The sequence below is a fragment of the Epinephelus lanceolatus genome, chromosome 9 (genome assembly GCF_041903045.1).
Source record: "Epinephelus lanceolatus isolate andai-2023 chromosome 9, ASM4190304v1, whole genome shotgun sequence".
Taxonomy (NCBI): domain Eukaryota; kingdom Metazoa; phylum Chordata; class Actinopteri; order Perciformes; family Serranidae; genus Epinephelus; species Epinephelus lanceolatus.
Window position 1 is genome coordinate 40,917,808 of NC_135742.1, and position 16,713 is coordinate 40,934,520.

A 16,713-nucleotide genomic window follows, 5' to 3' on the forward strand; every position below is an offset into this window, starting at 1 on the left:
TCCTAATAGGATAAAATGATGAAGTGATGACATTTTATATCTTAAAGGTCAAAGGTCAGGCTTACTGACGATTTAAGAAATTATACTAATCTTGAGTACCCACCTTAAAACTGTGCTGGTTGTATAGATCTTCTGTGCTGCCGAGTCAAAACAATCACCAACTCTGGTGTGGTTGAAATAAAATTAATTGACAGAGTCAGATGTGAAAAGAAGTTATTTTCCCTGCGATCTCTCTGCTCTCTGTCTTTACAGTCCTGTTAAGTTATCTCCACCAATTGCATTCAGCTCAGCTGCCTGTGGCACCAGACTGAAATCTGGTGGCGCGTGATGTGCACTACACGGAAAACATTGTCATAATAGCCTTTTCAGTATGAGGGTAGGAGAAAAATAAGCGTCTGTATTTTTGATAGTATTGAAAATCACACTGTCTGGATGTATAAATACCCTGGTATACGGTAATACTGTGATACTGCCCAAGCCCATGGTGTAACACTAAAACTAATCTCTGCAGATGACCATATTCTCTGATCTACACTGCAGACTGGACTGAAGCACTCTCTTTGTAAGTTGAGTGTCTTTTGACTTTTCTTTCACTCTGCTGTGGGATGAACGCTCTCAGCTGTGGAGGTCAGCAGGTCATGCTTAGCAGTAATGTCCTCTTCCTCTCTCCCAGCATCCACTACATGTCCACCGCTGTTTGTGGACAAGTTAAGATGCAGCCCTCTCATGTTCGACCAAGCGTAGTTTTTCTCATCCCATTAGCCCTCTCTCTGTGGCTCTCTGAGGAGCCTTGTTCTTTATTCATAATGGAAAGATAATGCCTGAAATATTTACAACAACAAGGGGAGGAGAGTGCTTCAATAAGAAATGAGGTAAAACAATTTCAGAAGTTGCCCTCAGCTTTTAAGGATAAGGATGACGTGGGTCTGGAGGACCAGGGGGAGACAAAGTCAAAATGTCTGATGGAAAAACGGATCCAGATTAAGAGCCGACATTGAAGATTAGGCAGTATAATCCAGAGTCCCCAGGTGGAGAAATAAGTGAGTAATGAAAGAATAGAACAAAGCAATTCATTTGATTGAGCAGTTGAATTTAAAGAGTAAATTAACACAGTTGTCCTGAAACCCTTTACTCAATAAATGTCCAATCTAATGGCGAGTGTCCAGGAGCTGTTCCCAGAACCAGTAATGAAAAATAGAGCTGACAGTGGAGAAGCTGGAAGCAGCTAAAATTTGAGATTGTCACTTTGTAAATTACTGACTTAAATTATGATTAAATAACAAAATTGTCATTGATTGATATAGGATTTCTAATATATGTTATTTTGTTGTGACTTTAGTTGAAACAGATTTTTATACCAAACGTATAAAACTTGTTGTCTGATCAGTACAGGTCAATGTCCATTTCCACAGTCAATTTATACTCACTGCTCTGCTTTGATCACCGTTAGTCAAACTTGATACATACATATATATGTGTATACATATATATACAGTACAGGCCAAAAGTTTGGACACACCTTCTCATTCAATGTGTTTTCTTTATTTTCATGACTATTTACATTGTAGATTCTCACTGAAGGCATCAAAACTATGAATGAACACATGTGGAGTTATGTACTTAACAAAAAAAGGTGAAATAACTGAAAACATGTTTTATATTCTAGTTTCTTCAAAATAGCCACCCTTTGCTCTGATTACTGCTTGGCACACTCTTGGCATTCTCTCCATGAGCTTCAAGAGGTAGTCACCTGAAATGGTTTCCACTTCACAGGTGTGCCTTATCAGGGTTAATTAGTGGAATTTCTTGCTTTATCAATGGGGTTGGGACCATCAGTTGTGTTGTGCAGAAGTCAGGTTAATACACAGCCAACAGCCCTATTGGACAACTGTTAAAATTCATATTATGGCAAGAACCAATCAGCTAACTAAAGAAAAACGAGTGGCCATCATTACTTTAAGAAATGAAGGTCAGTCAGTCCGGAAAATTGCAAAAACTTTAAATGTGTCCCCAAGTGGAGTCGCAAAAACCATCAAGCGCTACAACGAAACTGGCACACATGAGGACCGACCCAGGAAAGGAAGACCAAGAGTCACCTCTGCTTCTGAGGATAAGTTCATCCGAGTCACCAGCCTCAGAAATCGCAAGTTAACAGCAGCTCAGATCAGAGACCAGATGAATGCCACACAGAGTTCTAGCAGCAGACCCATCTCTAGAACAACTGTTAAGAGGAGACTGCGCGAATCAGGCCTTCATGGTCAAATAGCTGCTAGGAAACCACTGCTAAGGAGAGGCAACAAGCAGAAGAGATTTGTTTGGGCCAAGAAACACAAGGAATGGACATTAGACCAGTGGAAATCTGTGCTTTGGTCTGATGAGTCCAAATTTGAGATCTTTGGTTCCAACCGCCGTGTCTTTGTGAGACGCAGAAAAGGTGAACAGATGGATTCCACATGCCTGGTTCCCACTGTGAAGCATGGAGGAGGAGGTGTGATGGTGTGGGGGTGTTTTGCTGGTGACACTGTTGGGGATTTATTCAAAATTGAAGGCACACTGAACCAGCATGGCTACCACAGCATCCTGCAGCGACATGCCATCCCATCCGGTTTGCGTTTAGTTGGACGATCATTTATTTTTCAACAGGACAATGACCCCAAACACACCTCCAGGCTGTGTAAGGGCTATTTGACCAAGAAGGAGAGTGATGGAGTGCTGCGGCAGATGACCTGGCCTCCACAGTCACCGGACCTGAACCCAATCGAGATGGTTTGGGGTGAGCTGGACCGCAGAGTGAAGGCAAAGGGGCCAACAAGTGCTAAACACCTCTGGGAACTCCTTCAAGACTGTTGGAAAACCATTTCAGGTGACTACCTCTTGAAGCTCATGGAGAGAATGCCAAGAGTGTGCAAAGCAGTAATCAGAGCAAAGGGTGGCTATTTTGAAGAAACTAGAATATAAAACATGTTTTCAGTTATTTCACCTTTTTTTGTTAAGTACATAACTCCACATGTGTTCATTCATAGTTTTGATGCCTTCAGTGAGAATCTACAATGTAAATAGTCATGAAAATAAAGAAAACGCATTGAATGAGAAGGTGTGTCCAAACTTTTGGCCTGTACTGTATATGTATATGTATATATACATATATACATATATATTTATTTATTTATTTTTTCTTTTACAAAAATATTGGTAATATTGAATGTGAAACAAATACACAATGTGTTTAGTTTCACTGGCACAGTTATTAAAGAGCAGCAGAGTGGTGAGTATGACATGACTCCATCCTTCCACAGTGTGCTTTACCTAGAATTTATGAAGCAGCAGCTTTAATTGCTGTTGGCTATTTCATATTATTCATTGTTGATTATTTGACACCTTTATGCGAGACTTTACAGCACTAATAGAAAAAGACAATGACTACATACTGACACCACTCATTAGAAACCCACAGATGTCATTTGATTTGTTTTTCATTGAATTAAAGGTTTCCTGTAAAAGTTAAAAATGCCTTGAATATGTTGCATCATAGAACAACTGGTGACAAATTCATACATACAGGTGAAAGAAATCCTGGTTAAGACTGTATGACAGCAAGTTGGAACCCTGCGGCTGTCAGTCTAATGATTGTAAACCTCCCAATATTTTGGGCTGACCTGGTATAGCCAAGACTATGGCCTAGACTGACTTCTCTGCACACTGCTCATTTTGGCTTTTCATGAACAGACATCTGCATATGAAAGAGCATAATTAAAATAATAATAATAATTAAAATAGTAAAGCAAAATCATCGTTAGATGGTCACCAATGCATTACGAGATTACATTTTGGCCAATGCATTCCACCTTCAAACATGGTCTGTTTAGCTGCTGCTCAAACGTGATTGGTCAATACTACTTGGACTATAAACGGACTACAAATGGAAAACACAACGCATCCAATACCAAAATCTTGTCATGTTGCCTTCAGATTCTACGTACATGTTCAAACGTATCCTCATGCAAGGGTTTGTAAGATATCTTAGAAAAATATACAAAGAATGGTTCATATGATCTCTAATAAATTAACGGCCACAAATTAGTGCCCCTAAATGTAATGTTAGGAAAAATTTTAGGAAAAGAATCATGGTTTGACACGGTCACAGTATGCACATAAAGTTTTGTACTTAACGTAAAGTCACATAGGTTAGGTTTAGCAAAGTAAAGTTATCTAGGTTAGGTTTAGGAAAAGAATCATGTTACGTACCTAACATAAAGTTATGTACTTAATGTAAGTAATTGCAAATGCAGATAAATGTTTATAGAGATTAGTATGACAGTAAAGTGATCGTATTCTGAGCTTTTTTTTTTACGCTTGTAGCTCCATGAAATGTGTTTTTAATATTCCCCTACAATTCAGTGGCAGGGTTTCCAAGCTGAAGTCTGTTTTTCCGGCACTACCTTTGTTCCACTGTACAAAGTTATTTATACATCATGTCTTCATCATGTGTCATTGTGTGGAATCCATGTGTGAACATGTATTTAACACCACAGTATCACTCCAGATCCTCACTGACACTTAATTAGCAGCTAATTACATTGAAGCTATTTCAGCAGCCTGAACAGTGGATGAACATCTCATGCTCTGCTTAAATGTACTGAACATCAGTAGACTTCTGTTGTTGTCTGTTACACTGCTGCTGTACTGCCCTGCGGTGTCACATTAATGCACGTTATAATACACAAATATTACTATATTGAATTATGATTTAATAATTATGTATGCATTCTTAACTCTACATCGTGATGACAGATTACTAAGAGTATATGTAGGACTTTGATATTGAAATGTTGAGCATGGCATTTGTTCAAGCAGGACACGATATCCAGCTGGGCTTACATCCCAGCTACATCAGCTGATCTCAGTCAGCCCAATCAACTGATCAACTGATCAGCTGATAGATCACATGATTCCTTTCTAACCAATTGGTAAATTTTATTCAGGGTGCCCTATTTAAACTGCTTTGGCCTGGCCTCTGTTGCTTCCTCTGCAAGCCACTTTGCAACCCACCTCCACCCCAGCTCCTCCTTTTGTGTTGTGTCTTGCTTTGTTCTGTTCCTGGGGGGGTCTTTGCTGCTGCTGGGGGGGGGGGGGGTCTACAGTTCTGCTGAAAGTTATTTTAGCTTTAATTTAAACATTTTATTTTGCATCTTTGACACTGGCCTAACACTCTTGGCCAATCAGCTGGCCAGGCCACCTGGAAGTCTTCCGGTGCTCCTGATGGCCGTTTCTGGTATTAATACTGCATATCTCCCCTATATCCACAACAAAGAGAAGAACTTACTTAAACCATCATATTAACCATGTGTGTATGATCTAATGCAATTAGATATACATTAAACAAGAGCATGTCTAACTTGGGGGCGGCACGGTGATGCTGTGCTTAGCGGAGTGGAGTTTGCATGTTTTTCCTGTGTCTGTGTGGGTTCTCTTCGGGTCCATCGCCATCCTCCCACAGTCCAAGGACATGCATGTTTGCCTTTTTGAAATAGGTGGGTATGTGAGTGTGAATGGTTGGTGACCTGTCTAGGATATACCCGCCTCTCACCCAGTGTCAGTAGGAAATAGCTCTAGCCCCGCATGATCCCCTAAATACAAGTAGCTGTAGGTAATGGATAGATGGATAGATAGATATTTTAGAAAGGTTCTATGCTCTTTTGTTATGCAACTGTTATAAGGAGCCATACATACATACATTACATTAAAGAGCACATCACTGTGTCTGAAGTGGAAGTGAGGATGAGGATATATTTCGGATGCCAAATCAGTGCATGTCTTAGTGTGCACTTATGATGTATGAATTATTGAAAGACCTACCTGAAAGCGGACCATGATGGGCCATCCATTTTAAAGCATCAGTGTGGCCATGAAGGCGTAGCCTTAGAAACATTGTTGTGTGTTATCATTTTTATGCAGGAACCATGGTTACATCAACAAACCCCAACACAAACCTGCTGCAGCACTGTAGCAAAAAGTAAGGTGATGGGAGCCTTGTTACTGAAACGTGGAAGTTGGAACCCACTGATCAATATGATCTACTGGCCAGCATATGCAAATCTGCAAATAATTAATAAACCTTTAGGGCAGCCGTCTGGATGCCATCATTTTATTAGTTGGGCGCAAAACACGATTTCCCACCACAGGGCTGTAGGCCACACAGGAGTCTCAAAGTGTCATCTTGTTGTGTTATTTGGAGCCAGAAAGGAGTGGATGGAGCCGATCATCAAAAATGCTTGCATGTGCAGCGCGCACCTTATATCAGGTTAGGGAAAAAGTATTTACTGTTGTGGGGATGAATAACATTATGTGTATTAACGGTTATAATGTCCACCCAATCAGAAATTGAGGAGGTATTAGGAGGAATAATGATGCTAACTTTTTAGCGCATTAGCTCCTGTTAACTTCAATAGCAAAAGTAACTGGCGGAAATTGTTCAAGTGTCGTCCTCCTTTGTAAGACTGTAATCAACCACAATGCCGGCCATCCCACCTTCAGCAATCCTGTCAAATCATTCATTTGCTGCAGGAGAGCATACGGGTCGGCCAGTCTGGTCGCATTGGTCAGTATTTACTTATTCAAGTAACACTCACAGTCCTGGAAAGTGAGGGACCTGCCATGGTGTGTTTATGAACTTAGTCCGATGCTCTACACTAAAATGAGAGCCCTGTTGGTCAAAGAAATGGAGTGTTCTGTTTCTATATGAATTAATGAATGGTTAAATTAATCACACATTCACCCTGCTGCTCCATCTCCCCAGACAGAGTGCACAGAGTGTGCTCTGCCACTCTGAGACTGAGGTGCTCTGGAAAACCAAACGTACATTCCGGCAGTGCTCCAAAGTTACGAACAGTCCAGTTTGTGCCGGGGTGCGCTCCGGCACTTGAAATTAGTATTTCCAAATGCACCCTGTTCAGAGAGACTAATGTTCCAGACCCTAATGTCTTTGGAGAATTGTTTTGCCACCAGCTATGCCCCAACCACCAAAAAATGTCATGCTGTTTACTAACAGTAAAAGGGTCTATGAAAATATATACAGTACAGGCCAAAAGGTTTTCTTTATTTTCATGACTATTTACATTGTAGATTCTCACTGAAGGCATCAAAACTATGAATGAACACATATGGAGTTATGTACTTAACAAAAAAAGGTGAAATAACTGAAAACATGTTTTATATTCTAGTTTCTTCAAAATAGCCACCCTTTGCTCTGATTACTGCTTGGCACACTCTTGGCATTCTCTCCATGAGCTTCAAGAGGTAGTCACCTGAAATGGTTTTCCAACAGTCTTGAAGGAGTTCCCAGAGGTGTTTAGCACTTGTTGGCCCCTTTGCCTTCACTCTGCGGTCCAGCTCACCCCAAACCATCTCGATTGGGTTCAGGTCCGGTGACTGTGGAGGCCAGGTCATCTGCCGCAGCACTCCATCACTCTCCTTCTTGGTCAAATAGCCCTTACACAGCCTGGAGGTGTGTTTGGGGTCATTGTCCTGTTGAAAAATAAATGATGGTCCAACTAAACGCAAACCGGATGGGATGGCATGTCGCTGCAGGATGCTGTGGTAGCCATGCTGGTTCAGTGTGCCTTCAATTTTGAATAAATCCCCAACAGTGTCACCAGCAAAACACCCCCACACCATCACACCTCCTCCTCCATGCTTCACAGTGGGAACCAGGCATGTGGAATCCATCCATTCACCTTTTCTGTGTCTCACAAAGACACGGCGGTTGGAACCAAAGATCTCAAATTTGGACTCATCAGACCAAAGCACAGATTTCCACTGGTCTAATGTCCATTCCTTGTGTTTCTTGGCCCAAACAAATCTCTTCTGCTTGTTGCCTCTCCTTAGCAGTGGTTTCCTAGCAGCTATTTGACCATGAAGGCCTGATTGGTGCAGTCTCCTCTTAACAGTTGTTCTAGAGATGGGTCTGCTGCTAGAACTCTGTGTGGCATTCATCTGGTCTCTGATCTGAGCTGCTGTTAACTTGCCATTTCTGAGGCTGGTGACTCGGATGAACTTATCCTCAGAAGCAGAGGTGACTCTTGGTCTTCCTTTCCTGGGTCGGTCCTCATGTGTGCCAGTTTCGTTGTAGCGCTTGATGGTTTTTGCGACTCCACTTGGGGACACATTTAAAGTTTTTGCAATTTTCCGGACTGACTGACCTTCATTTCTTAAAGTAATGATGGCCACTCGTTTTTCTTTAGTTAGCTGATTGGTTCTTGCCATAATATGAATTTTAACAGTTGTCCAATAGGGCTGTCGGCTGTGTATTAACCTGACTTCTGCACAACACAACTGATGGTCCCAACCCCATTGATAAAGCAAGAAATTCCACTAATTAACCCTGATAAGGCACACCTGTGAAGTGGAAACCATTTCAGGTGACTACCTCTTGAAGCTCATGGAGAGAATGCCAAGAGTGTGCAAAGCAGTAATCAGAGCAAAGGGTGGCTATTTTGAAGAAACTAGAATATAAAACATGTTTTCAGTTATTTCACCTTTTTTTGTTAAGTACATAACTCCACATGTGTTCATTCATAGTTTTGATGCCTTCAGTAAGAATCTACAATGTAAATAGTCATGAAAATAAAGAAAATGCATTGAATGAGAAGGTGTGTCCAAACTTTTGGCCTGTACTGTATATTACTGCTGTAGCCTTTGTTCAGGTTACAGAAGAGATTAAATAGAACAGTGGCTTTGAAGAAATATTGGATTCTTTTTTTTTTTTTTTACAAAAGTTGAACTGAAAATGGAAATATTGGCACTGCAATGTTGTATTGGGAAAAAAATGTATTGGCACTGAAAAATAAAATAAAAACATGCATTAAAAATCACTTTATATTATTTTGATAGTTTGAGAACAGCAATGGCAGTGTTTATTCTTTCAGTTAAAGTTTGGTTATCGTTATTGTTCTAGCACCATAATCCAGCAGTAAAGCGTGCAAGACAGTGAAAGTAACACTCAGTACTGTCAGAGAGGATCATTTTAATAGCATTTAAAACAAGAGTGCACATGTATCAATGGTTTTACACCATGTCTTGGTGTTATTGTTAATAAATGTAGGCCGTTGTTGTGTGAGGGTTGCAGAAATGTGGAGAGAACCAGCCGCAAAACTGGAGTAAATGGCTGCAGTCATTTGTGTGTGTGTGTGTGTGTGTGTGTGTGTGTGTGGAGATCATGTACTTCCGTGATTCATCCAGTGATTTCCCTTGTGCTACAGACCAAGCCTGCTTTATTTGTTGATCACAGCTGATCTGTATCTAGCAGGCTAATTAATCTTACATTGGGTAAACATCATCCGGCTCCATAGTGAATATTCAGTACTTCAGTAACTTCCACATTTGTTTAATCTTTTAGTTTGTTTTCCTTCATTTGCCCTCTCATGACACCCTCCACAGCAACCAACGGCCTCACCAGCTCCTATGAACAGCTCTTACAGAACTATACCACTATACCACTACCACTACCCCAGTTGGGTACAGGCTATATATATTTTTTATTTATTACTGTGGATCACTTTCCAAAGCGTAGGCATGGTTGATAACAAGAAATGTCAGTACAGAAAAGTCAAAGGTATATTTGTTGTTATCTCAAAACAGTGTCTCCATTACAGTTTGTCAAACAAAGAGCTCTTACAAGTTGCTTTTATTTACACTTTTATATCCTGCTCACTTCACATCTTGGTCACAGTTCTTAAAAGCTGTTATAAAAGATGATTTTATAGCAGTGTACCAAATGACAATGTGACAACAATGGTACAATGTAAAAGGGTCTTTGATGAAGCTATAGAGAAATTTTGCATCTACCCTTGACTTTGCTCCTTCATAGTGGTGGTGGGAATCACCAGAGCGCCCACAGTAGGATATTATCATACTTAGGTCACAACATGATATTCATGCAATATGCTAAGTATTGCAGTAAAATATATTCTGATATATTGTTAGAATTATTAAAAAAAAAAAAAAAAATTCTAACTGCAAATTATTTCCCAAAGGAAATCTTTGTCAACATCAGTTTTACCTCATAAGATAAAGATTTCAGTCTGTTTATCTGACTTTAATCATTTTCATTGCAGACTGACCAACACCATCATAAAACGGTCAGAAATGCTGCCTGACAAACTGAACTGGTGGCAGATTTAACGCCTTCTGCAAGGCCAGATTAAGTGTGTGAATGAAACACTTCACATGCAGGTATCCCGCTAACTGAATGGTAACACCCCTGTTAGAAGCATTTTGCAGTATGTCTGCAATGTGTACTGCAGTGTGACTTTCATGTACTGCTCTAGTTAGGAGAATGTGAGACAGAAGTTGCCAGACCTTTGTGAGATAATGTACCATTATGGTCACATATGAATCTACTGACCTCAAGGCCAGGTGTCACAAGTTGACACCACTCTTACAGCTGTACTCAGATTTCTTAATTTTGTGCTTCATTTCTCTGTAGAGCTTGGGTATAGCTGTGTCAGTAGAAAAACGTCAGGACAGAGTCACATACCTGGGTTCCATTGTTTTTAGCATGTAACTAAAACAAGAGCAAGACAATCCTATTGATGTATTCTTATGGAATTGCTTGCCTGGCGCATATGCCAAAAAAAAAAAGCCAAACCTGAGGGCTTGAAAAACAGGAGTCCAAATATCAATAGGTGACGTCATAGTGGCTGCATCCATTATTTTATACAGTCTATGGATTTACTGCTCTTATATAAGATTACTGATTGGAGTGCTCATCTGATGTAAGAACAATTATGATTCCCAATGATTTTCACGGGGCTAATGTTAACAAACCATTGGCATGCACATGTTTTATGATTCAGAATTTTCTTTTTTTGTTTGTTTGTTTGTTTTTGAAAACTGAAATTAAGAGGAAACGCACAAAAACAACATTGAATAAGTCCCAGTGATAACACACATAAAGAAATGATGGTAGCTAAATGTTGACTGTGGTTCTTTAGGGAGTGAATATCCTCCTGAGACTGTGTGCTCATATGAGGACAACACAGTTTGGGTTTACTGCACCTTGTAAGAGCACAATACACTAATCCATGTTAAAACAAGATGACAGCCATCTCTGCAAAGTCAGTCTACAGCTGATTCCAACACAAAAGTGGACAATGTACTGAACCTGATTGCATTTTATTGTTGAAACTTGTTTATTTATGATTGATAAAGTTTGCAGTTTGATATGCCAACAAATTTTACCAATTTTAGCAACACTAACAAGCTAAGATGCTGTTAATTAGAAAGTACCTGTTTGAAGACATTGGGACTTTATTGTCATCTCCTTTGAGGACATTGGAACATAGTTTCATTTGAGGACATTGAGACTTTATTATCATTAACAATATTTAGTTTTTTATACTTAGTAGGTCCTACTAATCCCAAATAGCTACTGTAGGAGAAATTGAAAATGCATACTAGGGCTGGGCGATAAATTGATTTTATCGATTAATTCGAATTTGCAGTTTAGGCCGATTTGTTTTAATGAAAATCGAGTTTCTATTTGAAATCCGCCACCGCCGCTCCATGCTGGGCTCCAGTAGTTCAGAGTGGGATCACCCCTCCCCCCCGCGCGCTTGATACACAAACAACATGGCAGCGAGCGGGGAAGAACTCCTTCTCAAGAAAGGGAATGATTTCTTCAGCGCTTTTGTGTGCACACCTCACCTGTGTCTGTGTCTGTGCTCACTAGGGCTGCCACGATTAGTTGACTAATCGATGACTAATCGACTATTAAAATAAATGGTAACTATTTTAGTAGTCGACTAATCGGTTTGAGTCATTTTTCATAGAAAAGTACTATAAAAGTACCCCAAAATACTCTTACTGCAGCTTCTTACGTTCAGATATTGGCAGCTTTACACACTCTCCCATGACAGTGAACTAAAACCTTTTGGCGTGAGTATGAAACAAGACATTAGATGACGTAATTTTGGGGTTTGGGCGAGACAGACCAACATTTTTCAACATTTTAACACATTTTTCGATAAAATGATTAGTCGACTAATCGAAGAAATAATCGACAGATTAGTCAACAATGGAAATAATCGTTAGTGGCAGCCCTAGTGCTCACCTGTGTGTGTGTGTGTGTGTGTGTGTGTGCGTGTGCGCGTGCGCGCGTGCGTGCGCGCATCAGGGCCAAAGTCCGCCGCGCACAACACAGAGAGCAGAGGAGGATTTTAGACACGCACCATGTAGGGACATAAATGCCATGCCGTTGTGTAAATAAGATGAATAAGTGTTACCAACGCCAAGCTGGCAGACCGGAACTGTAGTAAAGGGACCTCTGAAGACCATTAGCTCCTTTAGCTTGTGTTAGCTCGTTGTGGCAACAACACATAAACAACGGGACTTCATCTGCGTTAAAGAACAGCACTTTATTTTCAGCACTGCAGTGATGATGCACAGCCTCTCTCATCAGTGTCTGACTTTTACATAGAGGGAAATAACTCAAAAACAACGTGTAGAACTGCATAGGCTTCTTCACTGTGGCTGCTCGATGTAAATAACATAGCACATGTCTCACTTTCTTCCTGGGGCGCATCCATCTGACGTCACACACCACACCCGGCGCACTAACGTCTCATACCTCCAACATCAACTACACACATACACAGCTCCACACACACACACACACACAAGCCACACACATCAGGCTCAGCCTGTAACATAAGGGTATTTAGTTTGTTTAATAAAAGGACAAGATAAGACCTGTTCTATAGGAAAGGTAACTTTAAATGACTTCTGTTGTGATCCAATATAATGGTAGGGGAAACACTGCCGTATGATAAGAAAGGGGTCCGATGGAAAGCAATCACAGATGCAGTCGCAATGTATATTGCAAGAGATATGGTGCCCATATATAGGCTACCGTGGAAAAGCTGGGGTTTATTCACATGCTGAAAGTTTTGGACCCCAGGTATGTGCTACCAGGCCGCAAATACACACACATACAAATTTGTTTGTCAATCAAAACCATGATGCTTATCAGCACTTAGACTGAGACCTTAAATGAGACCAGCTTGAAACAGGCCTTGGCTTTTTCATTCTTTGGTTTAACAGTGGTGCCATTGAAGGCAAAAGTATCTGTGACTAAGCTGCTGCTTGGGAATGGTTATTATGTTGAAATATCATCTAGCGATAAAGAGTTTTTCATAAAACTGAACTAGAATGTACCGCCTTTGGGTGGTACTAATTAGTGAAAATTCTGAACTGGACCCATAAAACATGATCACCACCAATTTCCCATAATGCTTTTGACCATAACAAATATAAGTTTCTGCTGTTGCCCCATATGCATTTCCTATCCCATCCCATCTAAGATGTACAGAATGTCTTTTTCTGGCACATCATCATGTGCAATGTTCCATATTGCTTTTGCAATTTATTAAATTTAAATAAATTGTTTTAAGTGAATGAAAAAGATAAGATGATGATAAGGGTGAAGATGCTAATAGAACAGGTGAATAGAATAGAATAGAATAGAATAGAATAGAATAGAAAAGTTGTTAATAGAACCAGTCAGCTCACACACACTCTGTATCTCCAAGTCAACCCAACTCATATTCTCCCCTGCACGATCACAATCCCCCACATAACTCTCAAACCCACAATGAATGATGACGTTACAGATACAAAATATATACAGAGTAATAATACCCAGTTTAGATGTGGATACACTCATAGGAGCAGTGTGGCACAAACTATAAGTGAAAGATCTGGCAAAAAAATTGGTTGTTGGGTAGAAGTACCCCAGATACAGGTGCAATACTTCAGAATATCATCATAAAAAGTGCTTTTTGAGTTAGATTGACTGGACTATAGGAAAGAGTCCTCACAAGTACAGTATAAAAATTGTGTGTGTGTGTGTGTGTGTGTGTGTGTGTGTGTGTGTGTTTGAGTAAGTGAGTGAGAGAGTCAGAGAGTAAGAGAGAGAGAGAGAGAGAGAGAGAGAGAGAGGAAAATCAGCAGGATAGTGAGCAGAGTGACAGACAGAGGGAGGAGGGAGGACAGGCGGAGTGCTCTGCTGGGCGGTTCTCGAGCCTGTCTCTCCCTTTGAACCTGTGGATCCTGCTCCTACCTGGCCATGTCATCCGGCCTGCGCAGGAAATGGAGGAGCGCGGTGCGAGCGCTCAGGACTCTCCGCAGGACAGGAGCAGAAGGAGGTGGAGGAGGCGCTGTGAGTCTGCTGTTATTTTTAGTCTCTCCTCCCTCCCAGGGCTAGGCTAATCCGCCGCTGCACAGGCTTATCCAGATTGGAGGTAGGACACAGAGGCAGGAAGGTTAAGCGCTTGCTCCTGTGGGAAGCTGACTTTGGTTGTGATGTCGTCTAAACTCCCCAAACTGAGCCAGACCATGCTGAAGCAGGAATTTGCTAGTCAGGGCTGTGGGTTTGACAGAGCAAGGGGACCACAGCTGCTCTGCTCACAGGAGCACTGAGGAAGCTCCTCTGCTAGCCATGAGTCTGGAGTGGCTGCCGACTGGCTGCTGCGCCGGCTACCCCAGCTGGCATCGGGGCAGGCTGGCCGAGACAGGCAAGATTGCGGCCTCAGATGGCTGCAGGGAAAGGGGAGGCGGCAGCGACGGTGGGGGGACCAGGATCCAGCTGAGGGGGCTGGACACTGAACAGCTGAAAGGCAGCCTGGTGGTCCTCTACGCACCTGCTGGGAACTCCTGTCTGCTCAGACTGGTGGGACATGCATGGATGGAAGGATGAATGATAGATGGTAGAGAGCCGAGTGTGCTGATGTGGTGTGTTTTTCCTCAGGTTGTCTGCTGTTTTCAAAGACTCTCATATTCAGTTCAGTTTAATATATTCAGTTTAAATTATTAAACGTAAAAGACATAGAGTCCTTTAACATGGTGGATTTAAAGATAGATTTAAGGCTGGAATGCGCAACTGGAAAAAAGATCTTCAAAAAAGTCTTGGAGAAGGAGTGGTCATGTAACTGATTCCTCTCAAGAGGCAACATAATGTTGATTTGCTATAATATTTCTTGGTGGTTTAGACATTTTAAACAAAATAAACTTCATTAGATTTTTTTTTGTAGATGACGTTTTGAAGTATTTTATTACACATATTGTTTAGACATATTTGTGATACTTACAGCTATTATTGCTCTCTAAATATGTTTCATATTCCTGCTTCATGGTGAATCCGTTGAAAGACTTTCAACCTTAAATATATAGGACTTGCAAATTTAAAATGTGATTGTGCAGCATTTATGACCAAGAAACGGCAACAAAGAATGATTTTCTATGGTCAGTTTGACCAGATCATCATGCCCCTCAGCTTTTTTATAAATGTAAGCTAGAGAGTGTTTTAACATTTGGCTGAAAACAAACTACAGCAAGTGAGTACATCTGCAGCGGACAGACATCAGTACAGCTTTACAATAACCTCAAGCTGTACTGTCATGTATTTTAACATTTGCATGTGTGTGTGTTTGTGTGTGTGCATGCAGCTTTTTCTTTTTCTTATTCCTTCATGAATTGTTTTTGTTGTTTTAGATTGTGTGTACTCCTTTTTGTGGTTTTTTTCTTTCGCACCTCCAAACACTGAACTTCTTGCTTTTATGATAAAGTTACATTTGATTTTGTCTAAAATTCAGGCTAAATCAGGCTACTCCAGTGTGTGATTTTAGACAGCATGTCGGCATCACGGAAGCAAAAGAGGTGTGACAGGCATGACATGTAACACAACAGCGTTGGTCTCTACTGTGACATAACAGAGGCATCAACATCACTTTCTAAACAATAACAATGGCATTATAATAGCAATAACAACCATTTGCCAGCCTGTTATATGGCAGCTGATCTCATCCTTTGCTCGGAGGGTAAGGAGCTCCTGGACCTCATTGTTTTCCCAATTTGCAAACATTTTCGGCTGCTGTTCTTTCTCTTTGAGTAAGCTGCTAACTGCTATCCACTACTTTTTAAACCTCCTGCTGTGGGTCACACACATAACACGTCCTCCAAAACGTTACATCTATGCTGCCAATGATCCCATCCTGCTTGGCTGGCCCATGTAAAGTAGCCATTTTTAATGTTAATGTCTTTAATGAATTAAATTGATTGTTATTATAAAGGCATATTTCCTTTCATGTCACCTCTTTTATGGCAAAAATCATAATCGTAATTATTTATGCATGTTTACCCCTTGACTTTGGAATCGTCATAGATTTATTGAACTCTTTTTAAATAAAATTTCTCTTTTAACAGTGGATTTTCTTAAATTCTAAACATATTTCAACTGAAAAACAGGTTCAAGGTGAACTAAACCTGCTACAGCTGAGCTGAGAGTGAGTTTCCGATTTTTTGGAGGGGTGAGAGAGCACCGCTGTGAAGAAAAAGGGTGCACTGGATTAATAACACAAGGAATGCTGGACAATAGTTGTTTAATCTCAATTATCTTGTTTTTATAATTGTTTAAAATCATTAGTGAACCCTACTCTTTAACTTAATCGCTTAATATAACATTCTGCAAATTTACCTCTAAAATGAATCTGGTGTCTTCCAATTATCCCTATCATACAAATCTGTATCTGCAATCAAAAGCCCCAGCAGTGTATATTATAGTTTATTTTAACAGTACATTTAACTATTTAATTTTATTTTTACTGATATTTTTTTGACAAGTGAGAAAGATGTGAGTGAGCTCCAACCAGCTGAACAACT

At 40.5% G+C, this 16,713-nt stretch overlaps 1 protein-coding gene across 5 annotated transcripts in view; it reads left to right on the forward strand.

Moving 5' to 3' along the window:
* tjp2b (tight junction protein 2b (zona occludens 2)) overlaps window positions 1-16,713 on the forward strand; it is a 139,240-nt gene that overhangs the window by 38,814 nt on the left and 83,713 nt on the right. For 3 of the 5 annotated variants that reach the window (XR_013492056.1, XM_033620218.2, XM_033620219.2), the window contains exon 1: window positions 14,026-14,725. The exons of 1 other annotated variant lie outside the window; for it this stretch is intronic. Coding sequence is in view for 3 of the 4 variants with exons in the window: in XM_033620218.2 (XP_033476109.2) it covers window positions 14,495-14,725 (231 nt within the window). In the remaining variant the exon portion in view is untranslated. Of the gene's footprint in view, window positions 1-14,000; window positions 14,726-16,713 lie in introns of those variants that run through there. One more of the 5 variants, XM_078170964.1, reaches the window with a different exon arrangement.